This window comes from Trachinotus anak, unplaced genomic scaffold (assembly GCF_046630095.1).
Source record: "Trachinotus anak isolate AG129_WGS33_773 ecotype Australia unplaced genomic scaffold, CSIRO_AGI_Tana_v1 ptg000004l, whole genome shotgun sequence".
NCBI lineage: Eukaryota > Metazoa > Chordata > Actinopteri > Carangiformes > Carangidae > Trachinotus > Trachinotus anak.
The window spans coordinates 23354227-23369834 of NW_027273855.1; the positions used below are offsets into that span (position 1 = coordinate 23354227).

At 45.0% G+C, this 15608-nt stretch overlaps 1 protein-coding gene across 5 annotated transcripts in view; it reads left to right on the top strand.

Annotated features, from left to right (window-relative positions):
• plxna2 (plexin A2) overlaps nt 1–15608 on the top strand; it is a 298677-nt gene that overhangs the window by 232155 nt on the left and 50914 nt on the right. For all 5 annotated transcript variants that reach the window (XM_071477215.1, XM_071477217.1, XM_071477214.1 and 2 more), the window contains 5 exons: nt 2284–2398; nt 3521–3721; nt 4418–4514; nt 4774–4973; nt 12330–12481. In XM_071477215.1, the coding sequence (XP_071333316.1) occupies nt 2284–2398; nt 3521–3721; nt 4418–4514; nt 4774–4973; nt 12330–12481 (765 nt within the window). The remainder of the gene's footprint in view (nt 1–2283; nt 2399–3520; nt 3722–4417; nt 4515–4773; nt 4974–12329; nt 12482–15608) is intronic.

Consider the following 15608-nt stretch of genomic DNA (forward strand, 5'->3'; position numbering starts at 1 on the left):
ACACACACAAACACGTCAGCAGATACATACACACAAGTACACACTGCCCTATAGCTTCATCGTGCTGTCTGCTGTCTGAGAACCCTGTCTGAGTAGCACAGAAAGCAATTACCGGCTCTCACATCAGCTCAGTTAATCGCCGACGACAAACATAGTTGCTTATGCAGTCACACACATACACACACACACACACACACACACCCAAACACACTCTCAAGCACACAAAGAAGGATACACACTTGAAAAGGGCATACGCTCTCCCTCGCACTCTCTGATGCCAACTCTCTCTCTCTCTCTCTCTCTCTCTCTCTCTCTCTCTCTCTCTCTCTCTCTCTCTCTCTCTCCCTCCCTCTTCCAACACATACTGTACACACTGTTTGCCTGAAGGTGAATCAGCCCCATTGTTCTGAATTAGTGTGCTTGCCAGAGATCCCTCCCTTTGCTTTTGCACCGATGAATATTTCACAATAAGCAAGTATGCATAACACAGCCTTAATTCGGAGAGAGAAAGAGAGAGGGAGAGCCAAGCGAGACTACAATACGCTCTCTGAACAACTGTTCATGAATACATAGCGTAGTAAATGCCGTCACCATCAATTAAAAGTGTGTGTTGTCTCTGGTATGGCAACACACAGAGAGCATCATGTCTTTTCGCCTCAGGCTGTCACTTTTTCATTTGCTCATCTCTCCATCCATTCATCCATGTGACCATCCAGGTGAGCAGTGTTAGAAAGTGCATTTACTCAAGTACTGTACATGTCTGAGGCTACTGCACTAAACTGCTGACATTACAATGCTGTTTACATGTTAATACATTTGTAATATTCATTCATTAGCCGTACCACTTATCCTTGTAGGGTCGCAGGGGGGCCGGAGCCAATCCCAGCAGGTACAGAGTTTTTTGTAAGTTATTTTTTGGGGGGAGAGAGATGCAGTTAGAGAAACAGGAACATGAAACAGGGACATGCAGCGGAGGTAAGGTAAGACTCAGTCTTAAGTGTACACGCTCTAACAGGTGAGCTACCAGGGCGCCCCAGGTCACTAGATCACCAAATAACTAACCTGCAGGAGTATCCAGAGGAAACCACGCAGGCCCCAGGGTTCGAACCCAGAATCTTCTCGCTGTGAGGCAATAGTGCTAACCACTGCACCACCGTGCCACTCTAAATTTGTAATATCCATCCATCCATCCATTAGCTATACCACTTATCCTTATAGAGTTGCGGGGGGGGTGGGCTGGAGCTACTCCCAGCTGACATCAGGCAAGGGTGGGGTACACCCTGGACAGGCTGCCAGTCTATCACAGGGCTGACATAAAGAGACAAACAACCAGTCACACTCCCATTCACACCTAAGGGCTCTTTAGAATCACAGAACCCAGAGTCTATACCAGTAATAAATGGACTGCACTTATATAGCACTTTTCTGGTCTTATCGACCATTCAAAGCACTTTACAATACAAGCCACATTCACTCTCTTGTACAGCACTTTTTCTACACACACCAGTGATATATCGGGGGCAGTTTGGAGTTCAGTAACTTGCCAAAGGACATTTTCACATGTGCACTGAAGGAGCAGGGAATCGAATCACCGACCTTCCGATTAGTGGACAGTCGTATAATATGCGATGTGATGATAAAACGTTCGGACGGACCGTGCCGCTGCATATTGAATACTGTTAGTTTGTGATTTTTGTTAGTAAAACTCGAGAACTTTTACCTTGCTAAAAAAGTATTTTTGCACAGTGATGTTGATGCTTTAACTTTAGTGAAGGCTCAGTACAGTATGTACCCTGGTTGTGACACATACACAAAAACACACACGCTTACATATTGCGCATGCAAAAACAGACACACACACACCTAACAGCTGGTAATTACAGTGACACTCCAACAATGCAGGGCTAATGGTAATTGCAGGATCAAGCTGCGCCAATGTCTTATTTGTCCTCATTACTCAACGTTCCTGCACTCCGTCTCTCTCTCTCGCTCTCTTCCTCCGTCTGATTCTGGTTACGAGGGCTAATACACAGCCCCCCGTTCGCACATGACACGCTGTGTTAATATATACCGGTGGAAAATATATGCAGGGAGAACTTGGCCCAGCAGCTATTAGATACTGTGCCAACCACAAGGGCACAACAACAGCAGGTGCCCACTTGGGATCTGAACTCATTTCCTCTGTGGCACTTCCCCCACTTTGGCAAACTCACTGCCCCTCCTTGACTGCGTTGCCTTTTCTCGTCTCTCACCCTGCGTGCATGTGTGTGTGTGTCCACGCAGGTGCCTGTCATGTGTGAACAGTGCCTTCCGCTGCCACTGGTGCAAGTACCGCAACTTGTGTACCCATGACCCCTCCAGCTGTTCCTTCCAGGAGGGACGAGTCAACGCCTCTGAGGTTGGTGGAACACGCATGTGCTCAAACACGCATATGCACATAAGCACGCTTGCTCGCCCGACTTTTTCTCTCTTTCTTTCCCCCTTTCTTCTCCTCTCTCTGCTGCACATCTGCACAGCCTCTCTCTGTTTACCTCTGTCGGCATCCTGCTCTCTGTGTTCCAGCTCTGCGTCAGCCTCGGGGCATGTCTTCAGAGAGACAGCCATCTAAGCTCTTCCATTTCCGAATTGGCGTTTCTCAGTTTAGATCGCTTGTTCTCTGCAGTAGCAATTAACAGTCTATTATCTCTGGAGTTATTGAGCTTAGCGTGTGTTAACAATGACACAGGATCACTCTGACCAATCAATCATGTGCAGTAGATACAAACTGCTTGAAATATGCCCACGTGTGAAGCTTTCCATGTGTCTCTGGCTATGCACACATATAGTACTTGGGCATTTGATTGTGTGTGTGTGTTTTTACCTCTCTAATTCAATTTACAGACATTACCACTGTGAGCATCACTACTGCAGTTCTGCTATAGAACTGATACAGCTTCAAAATTAGATCACTTTAACTCCATGCACCAGTAGCAGCTGCTTCAATGGGATAAATCTTAACATAGAGCTCATAAACATAGAGGTCTTCATGTGACGTCTATCTGACCATCAAGATTTATGGACGCTACAAAGGCCACTAGGACCAAATCTTCAGTGTGTGATGCTGCTGTCATCATTTTCTTGGTGCACATGTTGCTTTCACATTACACTGCTAACAGAATTGACCTCTAAATTGCTGCCTTGTGCTTCAAACCACTGAGCACTTTTTTTTTCTTTTTTTTAAATCATTTTCAGTCTCAGTCTCGACAGTTGAGTAGTTTCAAAATTCCACTCCTGATAATGAGTTGTTCAACACCCAGATATCAGCTCAGAGCTTCCCAAGGTCACAGGAGTCACTTTTAAATTCTAACTCAATATGAATTTCATCTGCAACTGAACATATCAGATTTCTAAATGTCATTCCTATTCATCAACCCTCCTGTGCAACCTCTCGTGTTGCTTGCGAGCTAAAAAAAAAAAAAAAGGACTGTTTTTATTTGCTGGCGCTGATGTGTGCTCTCTGCCCTGTTCCCGTCTCCTCCAGGACTGTCCCCAGCTGGTGCGCTCTGAGGAGATTCTGATCCCGGCGGGGGAGGTGAAGCCTATTACCCTGAAGGCCAGGAACCTGCCACAGCCTCAGTCTGGCCAGCGAGGCTACGAGTGCGTCCTCCACATCCAGGGGGTCAGCCACCGAGTCACCGCCCTCCGCTTCAACAGCTCCAGCGTGCAGTGTCAGAATAGCTCGGTAGGTTCGGTGCTCACGTGCACAGATTAGGTGTAATTGGGTATGCATGATTAGTTTGTGGGCATATTTCAGTTGAGTACACATTGTGCATGCAGTATCCAGAAAAAAAGATGCTGTCAATTGGTAATTACATTGGTTGTATTACTGATACGAGCGCTATACTACTTTGCCACACAGGATATTTGTGCGTTTGTATATGTGTCATTTAGTCGGTGGAGACACAGTAGATGCAGCCGTGGTAATTACACTGGAGAAGAGTGCAGCCTGGCTCTGCCCTCCAGTCAAGCACGCACTGACTTCTGCAGTATATTCCCAGTGGAACCACATACATGCACATTTTACTCTCCATCTCTCTCTCTCTCTCTATTTCTGTCTTACACACACACGCACACACACACACTCTTACAGTCGCACACTCACACAATGAAAGTCAGGCTGGAAATAAGGGCACAGGAGCCAGTTAAGGACAGCATCTCTAAAGGCCATAAGGGAAGCTGAAGCTTCTTGCCCGGCTGTCCCATTTCTTGTGGTTCCTCACTGTGTCACACTCTCTGATGATGAGATGATGTAAGTTTGGAGTAACAGTGGAAGGACACAGAGCTGCAAGGGCTCATGGGGATTCAAATTCCCAAACCTCCCATTGAAACCCTCCTCTCTTTTGGTCTCCTCCTCTTCCTCGCCATCCTTGGCCTCCAGTATCTGTACGAGGGAATGAAAATCAGTGAGCTGCCTGTGGATTTCTCAGTGGTGTGGAACGGCAACTTCATTATTGATAACCCGGAGAAGATCCAAGGTAAGAATAAAAGATGCTGCTGACAACATGTGCTGGATGATGAATGACAAATATAACACTCTCCACCATTTTAATCCTTTCTGAGTAAAGGTAATGTGTGTGTGTGTCTGTTTATATATTATGTTAATCACAGGTGTATCTTTAATTTTGTGGTATTGGAGATTAAGAGACGGTCTGTCGTGCAATCTGTTTTCTTTAATGAAAACACTCTGTTATTGGGTCTTCACTGTACATCCCCACCACTTCCTACTTCTCACAGTGCACCTCTACAAGTGCGCGGCCCAGCGGGACAGCTGCGGCATGTGTCTCAAGGCGGAGAGTAAGTTCCAGTGCGGCTGGTGCAGTGGCGAGGGAAGGTGTACCCTGCGGCACCACTGCCCTCCCATCAACCCTTACACCACCCGCTGGCTGAACCTGTCCAGCAAGAACGTCAAGTGCACCAACCCACGCATCACCGAGGTCAGTACCCATAATCCCCTGCCTGTCCTTCCCACCTGCCCACACATATCTGGCCCCAATCAATGTCCAATAATCAGCGATCCCATTCCTCACACAGGATCATGAGGTGCTCAGCTGACACTAGTCTGTAGGACTGTATCTAAACAGCTTAATAAGACATTGTCACTGGTGACAGCGGCAATCCTGTTCCATTGTTAGAGACCGTCAACCACTAAAGCGTGGTAAACCCAGATTACACTGGATCCTGGCTCGCTTCATTTCTTGAAACATTTATATAAGAGTTGCGATGGCAGCAGCAGAGTCCTTAAGAGACGAGTAACACTCTTGACAATGAAATGTCTGATTTGCATTGAGAGGAACTGTATGAGAAGCACCTGTGCTACTCTGCTCTGTTTTCCTCTGGACCTGGGGAGAATGAGAATGAGCCTTAAAGGAGCTCCCCAGGGTGCTAGCCCCACCTAATGCATGCAGATCTGTCTGTCTTTTGTCTTATTTTTTTTTTCTTCCCCTGTCTCTTTCTGTAATTGAGGGAACACGTCTTGGAAAAGTATATACCCCACTGTGCGTATGTATGTGTATGATAGTGTTATGTACTTGTATGGCTGTATGTGTTATCCTCACAGGTGCATATTCATGTGAGCTCTTTTCACCTTCAGGGATTATCCAAGGTTAAGGGCCATGACACACACACACACACACACACACACACACACACACACACACACACAGGGTACAGAGACATTCACTTTTAAAGGCCTGTCTCTTTGACATCTTGCCTTCTCTGTGTGGCTGGGTGGGTGCAGTATGCACAGATGCCTGCTCATAGATTTTAATGTCTTTTGTCCTCTCACAAGGTTATTCCAGCACTTTGAAAGTAACTCTGACACCAACAAATGTTGAAAAGGAAACAATATAAAATAACCTCACAAACAAAAGAAAAGCAACCACTTTAAATAATTAAGTAGCTATTCCTATTGCAGCAAGCCGGTACTTCTTAATCTCTCGCTATTCATAAAGTCAGTAAGGAGGCATACTGTATGTGTCGCTTCTTCTTCTCTCTTTCTCCCGCTCTCTGAGGGAACAACCCAACCCTCCACCTCAGCAATGCCAGGGTCATGACCTGGAAGTGCTTATTTGTTTCCCCATAGGCCTTGTGCTTGTTCAGGCCACAGTCTTATATTATTCCACCCTGGTGGGTTGGCTGTCACGGGGGAGTCAGGCCGGGAGGACATACTATTTAATTAGGCTTGGTAACGCACCAGTGCATTGTGGCTAACCCACCAGACCTCCTCTACCTCAGCATCGATTCATTCGGCGTCTCTTTCCTCCACCACACACTCACGTCTAACTCCAGCCAATTAAAAAGTGAAGTTAACAACTTGGTTAATTGATTCGCTATACTGTATGCAGATAAGGCAGAAAAAGAGAGGCAGGACACAGAAGATGGCCGCCGCCTACTTCTATTTAAGTCTGTCTCTATCCATCTGTCTTCTCCCTCCTATTCCTCTTTCCTCCTCGTGTGCCTCTGTATATCACTATCTCTGACTCATCCTGGTGAATTAAGTTACTCTCTCGTGTAACTCCATTATGCTTTCAGTTTATCATTTTATGGCACATGCTCATTGCCATCCAGTGGGACATACCTCATTCCCCTCCCAGCTTTTATTTGTGTTATGAGCATGTTATGCGATTGCCAAGGCCGCCACTAGCCCAGACCTTCATCTGCCACTCTATAAACACTAAGGAGGTTTACTGGGAGGTTCAGGAAAAGCCTGAAACTTCAACATTGTTAGAAGAATATTTGAAAGTGCTGGTAGTTGTTTTGTTTTTTATATTTGAGGAAAGGCCGCCGTTCAGTTCGAATATCTCACAAAATGTGCTCATTTTCATCAGTGTTGGGTGCTTTGGCCCACACACAGGTCTTATAGGTATATATTATAGGTAGTATAAGTGCAGTAAACCTAAAGTTATTGTATCCATCTGTTTTTCAATAATGTATTGATTATAACTCCTGGCCTGTTCTAGCTGCCAAGATAATACCTAAAGATATTTGTAGAAGAGCTCCACTACCAGCAAACATTTAAACCGTGTCAAATATCTGCAGACAACTTCAGGTCTGTGCGTCCGTTTGTCAGAATCAGTGTAAGGACTTACAGACTTGCTCATGGTCAACAATGGGGCAGAAATCCATTATATTATCGAGGGCAGAGAGATACCAATTTATCCATCTACAGCAGCTGCAAGACCATGTTTTCTGAGCTAGAGATGTTCCCTTATTGCCAAAGCTTTTTACAACTACATACGGTGAATAAACCACAGATCGATGCAACAAGTTCATGTTGCAGGGGAGCTGTCAAAACTAAAGACAGAAAGTCTCACACTGATTTAGAAGCAGACGTTGTAAGTCGAAGGAAAGAGCTCAGAAAGAAATATATACACTGTTATTAGAAATTATTCCTGGAATGCTTCAGTTAACAGTGACTGGTGAGATATTACAGAGCCAGAGTGTCACTGGGTTCGTCTTTCCTTAAAGTTTGAGAGATGGATAGTATTAATATATTGTGAATGACAGCAAGGAGAGTATGGAGAATATGGAGGGTTTGCGTGGGGTGAAGTGAGGCAACAGAGAGAACAAAGGACGGAGCAGAGGAGCTGAACCATGAAAAGGTGGGAAGAGCGAAAGAGGGGGGATTGAAGGAGGAAAAGAAAATGGAGCCCCCGTGGGCTGTCTGAACCCAAGTCTGTTTACAGCTGTAGGTGGCAAAACCAACTCTGCATTAATTTCGACGCTTCACATGAGCACGCACTTCAGATACACGCAGACGCGTCAGTATTTCTCCTCCCCATCACCGGCTAAGGCAGCATTCGTTTTTGTGCCGCGCCCTACCCCCCTTCGTCTCGCAGTGATTACAGTTCCTTTAAGGAGCAGACATCCCCCTGGTGGGCTGAATTTATTAATAAATTTGGTTTTGATTGTATGCACCAAAGCCCCCATCATGAGTTGATTTGTATACATACTAGCACATTAGTAGAGGTGCCTACCAAAAGATAGGCCTTTTGAATAATTAATGTTTCTATTAAGTGCCACGGTGCCTCCCACCATGGGCCATTAATATTGAAGAGATGTAAGCCCCTGCTAACAGCAGAGGGAACAACATCAAATAAAGCTGGGAGTTGGATGGGCATATGAAAGGCATCTCCTCAATAGGCTTTGGCTGTGGCTTGTGTATGGGTTTACAGTATAGCAAAGAGGCTTCCCTGCCTCCCAGTGACAGCCAATATAAAGATCTAGCTGTTGCCTTAGGAAAGAAAAAAACATAGGATTCCTCTCTCTCGCTCTCTCTCTTTCTCTCGCTCAGACAGTGTATACAGGCTTATTGTTGATATTTTTAACACCACGGGGAGGGTGGGCCTGTCAGTCAGCATCATAGTAAAACTCAACTCTCCTCAATGCTGTAGGAGAGCTGATGTACACAATGTGTGGTACCCTTCATTAAACCAGCCGATAGATGAAAGAAGAAAAAAAAATGTCGCACCGTAAAGTCAATCTTCAGCCAGGCAACACTACACCCACACGTGTATACCTTGCAACAGGTTTAAAGGTCCCATATTTTACACTTCCCTGCATTTAATTTGAAATTTTGTTATCCACAAGAAGATGTGTGAACCAAAAACCATCTCAATGTAGTTCTGTATCTCTATCAGGCTTCTCTCTGGAGCTCTAGTAACAGTTCGGGCTCTGAGCCTCTCTTCTGATTGGCTGACTGGCTGACTAAACACTCAGAGAAACAGAAGCTTGCAAGGTTGGACAGTGGGTCTAGGTGCGCTGGGTTTGGGGCATGGCTGAGGGTGTTTTGTTGTGACATCACAAAGTTACAGAAATCCTGACGGCTCGTTTTTTAAGGCTCAGTTTCTGAATACAGGCTGTGTGTATTTCTCTGTGGACTGAGCACTTTGATACTTTCACAGTATTAATATAGAACCTAGACCTGCTTTGTAATCAAAAAAGACATGGAAATCTCACTTTATACAATACAAGACCTCTCAATGACCTGTTCAAACACACAGCATCAGTCATACTCAGTGAGGAAGACTCTATCATCCACAAATACAGCCCTCAACACGGAACTGTGCCTCTTGTTTTCTCCTCTTTTTATGCACTAAAAAAAACTCTTTTCTCATCCTGACCCATATCTCTTGGCTGACTACAAGACATTTAAGACTCCATAAAGTATTTAGGATGTAGTTTGTTCGGGAACAAGTGATCAGTGGGGTTTTTATCAAGCCCATTAAATGCTACTCACAATTAAATGTGACATGCTCGAATTAGTCTGAGCAGAGCCCCAAAGACAAAGAGATTAGCTGCAAGCTCCTAAATTGTATCAAGGGCTATTTCATTTCAAAAGGAAAAATATTCAGCCATGGAATAAAGAATGGAAATACATCAGCCGCTGCATAGTGTAATTCTGGGAGAATCTCTTTAGAGTGCTGAAGTGATAAAATTCTGTTGAAATAAATGCATATATTAAGGTTGGGGATGAAGAATATACAGTAAAAAAAATGCTGATATTCTACATTTGAACAGTATATGAGGTGATTAAACATTATTATTGCTGAATTGTCTCGGGGAATGTCATTCAGCTCGGTCAGCTGCTGTAGTTCCAGTGACATGTTAGGCTTGCGTAGCCCGAAGGCAGCCGGGGCGGTGTGTTGCTCTCTGCTGTATGTACTGAGTTTAGCCTTGGCTGCATCAGCACAACTTTCCCCACCATTACTTCAGCTGAATAAGTCAACACCACACTGACAGACATCCCCAGGCTGCTCACGTTGACGGCCATTTCTCTCCACTGTTTTTTTTTTTTTTTCTTTTGCTCAGACTAGCAGATTATCTTCTCAAAAGAGACCCTTTCTTCTGTGGAAGTTTCTGACTCGTGGATTAGAATGTTTTCCTCCTCAATTTAGGTCATCTCACCCCTCTTTAGTCTTTCTATGGTTGTTGCCAAATCCCGCAGAATGTCTAAGGAAAGCGTGGTGGTGAATGGCCACTGCTCTGATCCCCCTGAGTTGGAGAGAGCTAGATTACGCTAGAGAGAGCACAAGAGTGCGACGTGCAAGTTGACTGGCTGTTTGCTGGGAATTACCCTCTATTGACAGTGTGACAATGCCAGCCGGGCAGCAGCACTGCTCCTAAAAGGATTACACAGGGAGCATGGCACGGCGGCACTGGGTGGGAACGGGAGAGGGGAGGGGGGTGTAAGGGCGGCAGGGGGTGCGTGCATGTCCAATGAGCCTTCCTCTTCCTCTTCCCTCCGAAAGTCTGTGTGGTAAGACAAACAAGCAAGCTGGTGCTTAGAGGAGGAAGATGTGTCACCTAGCCTGAGGGAGATGAGATGATGAAAGACAGAAAGCAAAAGAAGGCAAAGAGATGCAAAGAGGATGGATGGAGGAGGATGTTGCAGTGAAAGTTAAATACATACTCCACCCCTCTGAAGATTATCTACAGTACACGAAGGCAGTTGGTTCCCTCTGGTCTGAAAAGGTCATTAGGATCCAGTCAAACCAGAGTATAATGTACAGGGCGCCTCCTTTATAGATTTAGTCCCTTTGTTTGTGTAAGACATACAGACGCAGAGACAAAGAGCAGCACTTCTCTCACGCCTCGCAGCCTACAGACATCCGTCAGTGGCGTGAGCCTTTGAAGTGGTGGGTTTTTCTATGATCTACTGATGAATCGAGGCTCTATCTGCCAGTGGGGAGCTCAGTCAAATGGGTTTCATGCATGGATTAGACTGTCTTCCTGTGCCTTGTCCACCGTGGGAAGGGCTCCATCTCTCAAGGGCAGAGGGAGGAGGTCTCCCAAGCTTTTAGCAGGCCCGTCTGTGATCCGGCACCGCTCTCCTGTCACCGTCCCTGCCTCGTCTGCCGTCTATCATGGCTGATAGGACCAAACAGAGTGGCATCCATTCCCTCAGCTGCTCATCCCATTTTCTCTTCTCTTCCTCCAGCCCCTTTCTTTTTTTTTTCTCCCTCTGCTCTCTATTTTTTCACTCTCTGTTATAGCCTCCAATCCCCCGTCTCCCCTCCCCTCCGTCTTGTTCTCTCTCAGGCCCTTACATTGCTTATGTAACCATCACTAAGTCTACTCGAATAGCTGCTGCCATTCCCTGACATGGATATATTTAGCCATTATGTTTTCCCCCCCTTCTATACCCTGCATGCCCAAGCAGTGCTAAAAGATTCATGTATTCAGACCCCTCAGGTGGTGCAGTGACACACTTACTTTACATCCAGAGCAATTAATGTCCACTGAATCTAGATTACAATGCCGGCGTCCCACAGGGAAGCCACAACGCCCTGGTGGGTGTCGGGGGTGGGGAGGGAAGGCGGTGCAGCACCTCCAGAAAGGGTCGCCGTCACGTTGCACTTTCCAGCTCAGGAAGCGTGCACAACTGGCTGTTGGTTGTAGCCCTTCTGCTTGCATGGCCAGTAATAGCATATTGATTGTTTACATAGCACTAGCAGCTCCACACAGCAAAGTGACAGTCATCTCCTCCCTTTTTCCCTCCTCTTTCTTCGTTCCCTCTATCTCCCTGCTCGCCAAACAGTGTTGTCTACTCTCTCTGTCTTTCCTTATCACCCTCCTCTTTTTTCTCCCTCTCTCTGCTCTCACTTCATTTTCCCCCTCCTCCTCCTCCTTCTCATCCTCATCCTCTGCTCTTCTTTTGTCTAAAGGGCTGGATGACGGCCAGGTCGGAACCTCAACAGGGTTCTGCAGCACAGAAGGCAGTGTGCCACACTGTGCCAAGGTCATGCTGGGCAGCCATATTGTATTTTATGAGTAGGTGGTCTGCACTAAGCATTAATATGGCCCCTTGTTAGATTTATCATCCATGGCAACAGCAGTAGATTCTGTGCAGGCGAATCCAGAATGTTAATAACGCCTCCTGCACTTTAATTGTGAAGTTTATTTTACTGGATTTACTGTTGTATCATCTACGGTAAGGAGTTGTTGAAAAGTGTGATCTTCATTATGCATTAGTGTGCGTATGGATGTGATGCCACATTTTAAGAGAAAGATCTGCAAAGCATGTGCCATTAGCTGCTGCTGTGATTAGAGCTGACTCTTGGCGCAATGACTCATGGCGTGTTCTGACATTCTGTGGATGCAGGCATGGAGAGTGCTCTTAATTGCTTTTACAGCCACCTGGATCGAAAGAGCATATTTACCTTTGAGCATGCACAGAAACCTGTGCACGATAATGATTTCCATAAGACACGTCCATAAATGTAGAGAAAAAAAAAACATTCTTTAAATTTACAAATTTCTCCCTGACTTTGGCTCTTTATGCCCTACAGGTGACCCCAGTGGCCGGACCCCCAGAGGGAGGCACACGGGTGACCATCCACGGCACGAATCTTGGTCTGGCCTTTTCAGACATGGTGAACAACGTGGAGGTGGCAGGGGTGAGGTGTACGCCTGTTGAGGATGGCTACATCATTGCTGAACAGTAAGTAACGCAAAATAGGACGAGCACTAACATTATTATCTTAAATCAGTCATTATGTTGTTTGAAAACTATGTATGTGTATTATTTGAAGACTTTATTCTTCCTGCAAGTCAACTGAAAGCAGCTGGGAAATTTTTGGCATATGTTGTTCACAATGCTGCATGGGAATAATACATTGCAATTATCCTGTTTTGTAAACAGCACAACTTGCAAGCCAAATCTCCTGATAGTAAACCCAATACAGAGCCACAGTGTAAGATAATGACCATGCAACAAATCTGTAATAAACACTCATAATGCTGTGCATGTAGACTCTGGTTTTGATACATTACTTAACACCTAACAAACTCTGCTCAGTATATATGTGTTTCGACAAATAGCTGCTCTCCCCATCATCTCTGCCTTAATGAAGACTGGAGCGGGTCCAGACACTCTGGAACCTAACATTGCTGTTCCCACCCGCCCTGCAGCACACAGGCCTGGTTCTCTCTCTGCAGCTCATCTAGTCATCAACAATCCCATAACAGCTGTGTGTGTTTACTTCTGTTTACCTCCCAAATTGTCCCATGCTGTGCATACATCACGTTAAAGCGTGTCCCGTTCACCCCGAACTAATGAAACGTGGCCCATGCTTCACTACATGACCACCCCACCACCCACCCAACCCCCCTCCTGGCTAGACATGCATAGTAAGAAACCCAGCGCCTTATGGTTGTTTAACCTCCTCAGGTGATGCAGGTTCCACCAGGGGAAGGCAAGGATGTACATACAAATGCTGCTAAACATGCTTCACCCTAAATTTATATTAGCATGTTTGGATTGGGATTATCTTGGATTGCCCTGGGGTGGTGGAAATGCAATTCTTTATTTAAAAAAATCCTGTAATAAATTTCATAGGGTGCTGTACAGACAGCGCAAAAAATTCTCATTATGCAGCCACTATAGGTTGAATAATTGCACCATGGAAAATCAATATGTTATGAGGAAAAAACATATATATAAAATTGTAGTACAACTTGGCCACAGTAAACCCATTACTGGGTACCACGGACATTACATCTCCCTATAGAAATATTATTCTAATATTTTTAGATTTCAGACAAATGATCAGAAATAATTGGCCTGTCTCTCAGCTGGTGTGATATTCCCCTCTCCCTGCTGACTTGGAGTCAGTTAGAGAATAGTGCAAAGTTTTAAATGTATAGCTGCGCACCGAGGCCCAGATGACACACATGCACTTACACACACATGCACACACACACACGCAGGCTATCACAGTCATGGCTCTCAGAGGAGCCTTTAACCCTAATTCTTTCCTTGGCCTACTTCTGCCCTCGGAAAGAGAACAGCTCAGCACTGCACCATTGCTGCAACTCACACTTTCAGTTTTCTGGTGCTGTTACGTTACATATGTCACACACATATTCTCTCACACACTAGTGCTTGTACAGTTGCAATGTACTCCACTGCGGTTATTTTTATAATCTGGTCACATTGTTTCCAGCTCCTGGTGGTATTTGAAAAGCATATAGCTCATGAACAGTGGCGATGACATACATTGTGTCTGTGGCTCCTTGCTCTTTACTGGCCAGTTGTAATTAAAATTCACTATGTGCCGCTTGGCTGTAGGGGACAATTTGTCAGCAGTGCACTGATCTGACAGCACTTTAATCCAATTGGGGACAAGCTAGGGAATTCATTTATATGGCATGAAAAAAAATAGACTGAGCCAAATTAAAAAACTAACCTATGACCTCTTTAGTCTAACTTGGAAGGAGTTGGAGTCTTCTGAGCTGTTCCGAGGTGCACTTTTTATTCAGGGTCATATATTGGCTCTGTGTTCATTATATGCATGTCTTAACTGACTGTAGCTGTTTGTTTCAAGTCTTAATTCACTCACCTGGCATCCTATGATGGACTTTACTGGACTGGACAAAAAAAGAGAAAAGAAATCATACATATTTATGTGTCTTTTATGTTACTACTTCAGAGGAGTGTGTGAAAGCCACACCAGCTTTGAAGAAAAAGTCTCAACTTTTGTGTTTTTCAGCAGGCAGAAAGTACTTTTTTTCTGAGGGCTGATACTGTTCTGAAGGTTTTTTTTTTTAATATAGTGGCCAAATTGAGTCCTCATCAAGAGGAAGAATTCAGGTTAAAAGTAACCCTCAGGTTTTATGGAAAGAGCAGGCCTCTCGATGGAGAAGAGAAGACACAATTTAATATTCAGTTTTGAAAAGCCAAATATATTTCCATAAATATTCAGCTTCACAAAACAACCGGCTACATCATGGGCTTCAGGTGGGGGAGCATGTCAGTCTCTGTTTCTCTGGAGAGCTCGTGAGGAGAAAATATCAGCTCTGTCAGTGAGTAAATCCTCCTTTAGCCTTTACATAGTTCATCCAGCAATGCCTCCAGTGTAGATTGTAATCCTGTAATTCAGATGATCAGCTCTGGAGAAACAATACATCTGCTCTGCTTCGTGTGCTCCACTCCTACCTGCCCCTGCCATCTGCCTCACCACGTACTCCGTCCCTCCTCCCCCACTGCGGCTGCTTCTTGTACTTTATTACTCCCTGGCACCACCAATCAATAGACGTCCTCGTTTTTATTATGTCACTTGATCTAGTCACCTGCAGCGCTGGGCTGACACCTGATCACGCAGTATGATAAAGCTCCATTGATCCCACTGCATGATTTACATTAGACGTGCCGCACTGGCACAGCACCAGCGCTGTCGGGTGCCTGGTTGTTGGCGGGAAATTTACTTGACTCGGGTGCGTGGGCATGGCGAGGGGAGGAGGAGCATTGGTCTCATTTAAAGACTGTCATCGAGGGGGTCCTGGTCGATGTCTGGATGTGTCCCGTAATGAAATGAGTGAGACAACAAAAGAAGATTGCATTTAGAGAGGAAGATAAATCAATATCAAGCAGAGGAGTGTTTTGATTACTTTCTCCCAACTTCACTCAAGCACTCAAACATATAGACAACTTTTGAGCTTTAAGTTATTTTTATGAAAAAACAGAATTCTCTAAACTCCAGATGAAATGATTGCGAATAGTATTTTGTGTTTTTATGGAGCTCAACTTTATTTTGTACAGTGACTTTAATGAATTATTTTGTGTCTTT